Here is a 6,688-nt window from a genome sequence, read left to right on the forward strand (position 1 = left end):
GGAGTTCCACAGGTTGACTGTGCGTTGTGTGAAGAAATACTTCCTTTTATTTGTTTTAAACCTGTTGCATATTAATTTCATTTGGTGACCCTTAGTTCTTGTGTTATGAGAAGTAGTAAACAACACTTCCTTACCTACTTTCTCTACACCACTCATGATTTTATAGACCTCAATCAGATCTCCCCTTAGCCGTCTCTTTTCCAAGCTGAAAAGTCCCAGTCTTATTAATCTCTCCTGATATGGAAGCCATTTCATACCCCTAATAATTTTTGGTGCCCTTTTCTGAACCTTTTCCAATTCCAATATATCTTTTTTGAGATGGGGCAACCACATCTGCACACAGTATTCAAGATGTGAGTGTACTATGGATTGATAGAGAGGCAACCTGATATTTTCTGTCCTATTATCTATCCCTTTCTTAATTATTCCTAGCATTCTGTTTGCTTTTTGACTGCCTCTGCACATTGAGTGGATGTTTTCAGAGAACTATCCACAATGACTTTAAGATCTCTTTCTTGAGTGGTAATAGCTAATTTAGACCCCATCATTTTATATGTATAGTTGGGATTATGCTTTCCAATGTGCATTACTTTGCATTTATCAGCATTAAATTTCATCTGCCATTTTGTTGCCCAGTCACCCAGTTTTGAGAGATCCTTTTGTAGCTCTTTGCAATCTGCCTGGTTCTTAACTATCTTTAGTAATTTTGTATCATCTGCAAATTTTGCCCCCTCACTGTTTATCCCTCTTTCCAGATCATTTATGAATATGTTGAATAGGACTGGTCTCAGAACAGACCCCTGGGGGACACCACTATTTACCTGTCTCCATTCTGAGATCTGACCATTTATACCTACCCTTTGTTTCCTATCTTTTAACCAGTTACCAATCCATGAGAGCACCTTCCCTCTTATCCCGTGGCAGCTTACTTTGCGTAAGAGCCTTTGGTGAGGGACCTTGTCAAAAGCTTTCTGAAAATCTAAGTACACTATATCCACTGGATCCCTTTGGTCCACATGCTTGTTGACCCCCTCAAAGAATTCTAGTAAATTGGTGAGGCATGATTTCCCTTTATTAAAACCACGTTAACTCTTCCTCAACAAATTATGCTCATCTATATGTCTGATAATATTGTTCTTTATTGAAGTTTCAGCCAGTTTGCCTGGTACTGAAGTCAGGCTTACAGGCCTGTAATTGCTGGGATCACCTCTGGAGCCCTTTTTAAAAATTGGCATCACATTAGCTATCTTCCAGTCATCTGGTACAGAAGCTGATTTAAATGATAGGTTACAGACTACACTTCCCCTCTCCTGTGTATGCAGGAGGTCAGAAACATAGCTGGGTCCTGCTCTTGCCTCTGTGAGATGTTGTATGTGTGGCAAATGTTGCGGGGTCGGGGGAGGCAGAAACATATGTCAAGCCCTGCAATATTTCCACTGCAGGGTCATTAACCCTCCCAGGTCCCCCAGTTCTGCCATCCATGTTCCTCCAAAGCAGGTGGTGCTGGCCACTGTCACAGACAGGATACTGGATTATGGGTTACCATTGGTCTGATTTGGTATGAAATTGTCTATGAACAATAAAGAGCTCAAGGAAAATAGGTTTTCCCCCTTGCATTTCACCTTTAAGTGGTCATAATAATAGTCCACATCTGATAGATATGAATCTAAAATATTTATAACAATGCTTTCAGGAAACAAATCAATATTCATTTGGTAAAGCATGACACAATATTCCTTGTGCTAAGTAGTATTACTTGTGAACTGCAAGCAAGAGAATTTATTTCAATTTACATTTTTAAGTTTTCTTTTGGAGCTCATTTATGCTAACATATCTAAGAGTTTCCAGGTTTCATATGAAACAGTAATGGGAAGTAGCTTAGTCTAGTGATCAGAGCAGAGGACTCAGAGTTGGGAAACCTGCGTTCTCTAACTGACTCTTTGTACATTTACACTGAAGAGGAAAAAAAACACAGCAGTGAGTCTGACTTGAGATTGCTCAGTGGGGCTAAAAATAGTAATATACACATTCCCACTCAGGCTGGAGCCCAGGCTCTGAAACCTGGAGAGAGGAATGGGTCTCAGAGCCCAGGCTGCAGCCTAAGTGGGAACATCTACAGAGCTATTTGTAGCCTGTAGTGCAAGCCCAGCGAACTTGAGCCAGTTTGACTCAGCTGCTGCAAGGAATTTTTTTTCATGGTAGATGTACCCTCTGATACTGACCTACTGTGTGACCTTGGGCAAGTCTCTTAACCTCTGTGCATCAATTTTCCTATCTATAAAACAGGGATGATAATAAACGTGAACCACTATTGTGTTTTGAGATCCTTAGATGAAAATGGTAAATAAATGCATAATATTATATTAAATGTTATCATTGTATAACAATGATTACTTTCTGTCATTTCTACATAAAAATAATTTGTTGTTCCCCAGTCAATTAAAATTGTTTATCTCAATCTGGTGGCAGGGTTCTAGAAGAAAAACTCGAATGGACTGTTTACATCATTGATGTGTTATCTAAAATTGTTGACAGAAGAGTAAGAGAAAGCACTGATGTAACCCATGTAAAGATTGTTGCTGTTGATCAGACAGCCCAAGCAATACCTGCGGAGCATGTAAAAAGGTCTGTATGGTATAGTACAAAGTGTATCATTGTGAGTTACAAAGGTGGATTTTGCTTCCCTTTAAAATATTTACATCTTGATTAGGGATGAATGAACTGGTTAAGATCAAGTAAGAACTGCTCTGAGATGTCCCTCAAAACGAACCACTTTTGAGTTTCAAAAAGTTCAGTTCATTCTCAAAAGGCTATTTTCCTGTACGTGGTTCCTGCTGGGATTTGAAAGTGTTAAGATACCATAGAGACACTATCCTGGTGAGATTTCCGACAGGGTTTTATAGACTCCAGGAGGTTCAGGAAGTTTTGATATGGTTCAGCTAAAGCAACTCTTATGGAAACATCCTACAGAATTCAAAAGGGAGAGATGAAATCAAGAGCATTCTACAGAAATTAAATAGGGGTCTATAGGAACTATTTTAAACAACTCTGGATTTAAATGAGAATTAGAGCCCTACAATAGCATTTAACAGGTTGGCTAAAAATTATATAGACAGAACCAATCTTCTCTAGTTTTAGTCTTTCCTTCACTGCTTTATAAACCAAAGTGAAGGCCTTTTGTTAAATAAATTGATACAAACGTTTTTACTTGTCTGTTTTTAGAAAATATAAGGAACAAGAGATGGCCATTCAAACTGAACTGGAGAAAATATTTGGAACTTCTGTTTCTGTTGCAGTAGAAGAGATACCTGTTGACTCAATGCCCTCTGAACTTATAGCAACCATAATTCTAAGTATTCTGCTGGGCTGCACTCTTATAGCCTTTGTGACATACATATTTGTTAATAGAAAAAGGTATAAATAAATATTTTATTTAAATTAACAAGGTAGATTTAGATTACAATCCTTACTAAGAATTCAACTTTAAAGGCATAGTGTCAACTTGAAAATCACAGTTCTGTCTGGAAAATTACTAATGTGAGAAGTAAAAAGAAAAGGAGTACTTGTGGCACCTTAGAGACTAACCAATTTATTTGAGCATAAGCTTTCGTGAGCTACAGCTCACTTCGCTTATATTCAGATAAATTGGTTAGTCTCTAAGGTGCCACAAGTACTCCTTTTCTTTTTGCGAATACAGACTAACACGGCTGTTACTCTGTAATGTGAGAAGTATCACCTAAAATTTGCTGTAAATGAAAGATTAGAGCCAAGAACTATTTTTCTCTATTTTTTCACTTTGTTACTATTTACATTTGACAGCACTTTGTATATAGACAACCTCTATAGCCAGTTTCCTCTTTTGTTTTGTGACAAGGGATCAGTGGACAGAGACTTTTTTTAAAAAATAGGAAAATGTGGTTGCAAGGTCAGAGATAATGGAAGGGAGACACAGATGGAGTGAATTATAATACTCTTCACTCACTATCCCCTGATCCTGCACCACTGAAGACATTGGGAATTCTGCCATTGACTTCAAAGACAGCAGGGTAATGCCCTTTTAAAACTGACTAGATTTCAAGTTGACAGTGTCTGTTTAATCATAATCAGCAGCATGTAACTGAACTTAATGTTTGTTTCAGTGAAACAGGAAATAATGGGCCAAATTAATCCCTGTGATAATTCTATGTAAGTGGATAGAGTTACCTCAGGAATTAATGTGGCTCAAAATATGTGCTCACTTAAATTATTATTTGTATTGTAAATGTTTAGAAATACTGCAAGGCCAATTCACAAAAATAGGAAACCATTTGCTTGTTGTGTATTTGTCATTTTCAGAAATGCTAAACGACAACTCTTAGTCAACGAACACAATGAAATTAACAGAAATATAGGAAATCCCTATGCAACAGACAGTGATGCAAGTCCACAAAATTTAAGGAAACAAGATGACAAGTAAGTATAATTCCGAAGACATGCCACAGCTTGTACAAATCAGCATACTGAAATGTGTGATTGCTTAATTGTTCAGATCACAGGAGGTTTTCTTTCATCTATGATTAGCTGTACTGGTTGATTTCCAATGAACTGTTGCTGTACTAAAATATAAAATTTCTTAAAGTATCAGGGAAATTGATATCTTTTAAAGCAAATTTTATGTACTGTGGGCAAGACTTCATGTACTCTTTGACAAGCCATATTGACCTCTATTCATCCCTACAGGAGACAGGAATGTACATGCCTCCAGTGAGACTACTCACATAGATAAAGTTTGCAACTTGGGTGAAATACTTCAAAGTAAATGCAAGTTTTGCCATTGACTTCAACAGAGCCAGGTTTTCATGCACGAGTGTTTGCAGGATCAGGGCCTCATACATTATCTTACTCTTTTTCAGTGATGCCCAAGTGATGGAGGTTAAAGATGTGAAAAATATCAATAAAAACAATGATGAGAAGGAAATATTAGTAGAGAAACAAAAATGTGATGACCGTGACATTCTACTATTAGATGTTAAAAATGAACATGAAGAAAATGTAGCACCCAAAGAGACCACTGAGCCTAATAATGTAGCTCCTCAGCTCACTACAGAAGCTGTTACCAAACAGGTAATTTCAATTGAAAAATGAAAGAATGAAGACTGGGTGCAGTAAAGGACTAGGAGTCATTTATATTTACAGTATGTACTGAAAGGCATCTAATTTACTGCTGGTCCAGCAACCTTCACCATTACAGAGATATGCACTCTCTGCATGTTTCAAGTGCAGAACACAGGAAAAAAATGTACTTGAGATTTTGCCTGTTTAGAATTTCTCTAATTCTGTACCTTCATGACATTTTGTCTCATTTGTATTATTCGTTATAATTTCTTGCAGACTTGCTTCCTAACAGAAACAAATGATGGACCAGCTTTTTCCTTAACACCTGATCCAACAACGCATAATAATGGGAAAGGACTGAAAGGAGTAACGTTTTCAGAAGTGGCAATTATTTTGGAGCCAGAGACTGAACAAAATGACCCTGATCTTGACATTTTGGCAGCACTGACAGAGAGGGAGGACGAAGGACCTCATATCTCCACCTTGTGAGAATCACAACCCTTGCTCTTAGAGTCATTTAAAGTATTTTGTTGTTCTAATAAAGACGGGAACATTGTCCAGATTTTGATTCCTATATGTATATGCTGTAAGAGATTGACTGGGAAGTAAATAAGTACTACATTAAGGAGACATTGTAGCTTCTGAAAATCAAGGATGTGCTCAGCAAAAAAGTGTGTATGATTATACTTCAAACTTGTTTTCCTAAGAGCAATGATATTTTAAAATGTGATTAGTTTTTTGTGCCCTTTCAGACATGATAAGAAAATATCCTCTGTGATGACTTTTCATAATTTAAGGAAAAACATTGTCCCCTACTATCAAATCATTTTATATCCTTTTGCTGTTACCCATGTACAACAAATAAACACTGCCCTTATCATAACAGTTCGCAAAATCATTGGATTAGATATTATATGTATATAGCATGGTTCATCCCTAAGGATTACACATTAAAATCGAGCCCCATCTAAATCAGGAAAGGAAACAGCTAGCATTAATAGAGTGAGGTGAAATTGTAGCCAAGGGCACAGCACCAAACCCTCTCCTCTTATGAAAAGTGCAAAGGAAATTTTTATGTCCACAGAACAGACAAGACCATTGGCCTAGTGTATCCCCTCCTGTGTGCCCTCTACTAGTGGACCACTCTGCTTGCAGATTTCAGAGTAGCAGCCATGTTAGTCTGTATTCGCAAAAAGAAAAGGAGTACTAGTGGCACCTTAGAGACCAAATTGGTTATTCTCTAAGGTGCCACTAGTACTCCTTTCTGCTTGCAGAGGAGCAGTTTCCACCCTTCCATGCAGCCCTCCCCGGACGCTGAAGATTTGTCCCTGTGGCAGGGGTGCTGGAACAATTTGTATAGTGGGGGTGCTGAGAGCCATTGAACCAAACTGTACACCCTACAGATAATGGAAACCACTTCAAGCCAGGGGGTGCTGCAGCACCCCCCACACCGCTAGTTCCAGCACCGATGCTCTATGGCATTGGAGGGGCGGGACTTGGGCAGGGCAGTGTGAGCACTGGCCACAGCCTAGGTCACCCTTTCCTGCAGGCTGCCAGACTCCGAGCAGGACTTGCTACAACTCAAAGCCGTACT

General features: G+C 38.4%; 1 protein-coding gene across 1 annotated transcript; it reads left to right on the forward strand.

Moving 5' to 3' along the window:
* The first annotated feature begins 2,712 nt into the window (after nucleotides 1-2,712).
* LOC141984568 (uncharacterized) lies at nucleotides 2,713-5,583 on the forward strand. Its single transcript, XM_074947634.1, has 5 exons — nucleotides 2,713-2,735; nucleotides 3,223-3,414; nucleotides 4,336-4,452; nucleotides 4,893-5,103; nucleotides 5,371-5,583. The coding sequence occupies exons 1-5, from the start codon at nucleotides 2,713-2,715 to the stop codon at nucleotides 5,581-5,583; spliced, it is 756 nt and encodes a 251-aa protein (XP_074803735.1).
* The last annotated feature ends 1,105 nt before the right edge of the window (nucleotides 5,584-6,688 follow it).

The sequence above is a fragment of the Natator depressus genome, chromosome 3 (assembly GCF_965152275.1).
Source record: "Natator depressus isolate rNatDep1 chromosome 3, rNatDep2.hap1, whole genome shotgun sequence".
In the NCBI taxonomy this organism is placed as follows: Eukaryota; Metazoa; Chordata; order Testudines; family Cheloniidae; genus Natator; species Natator depressus.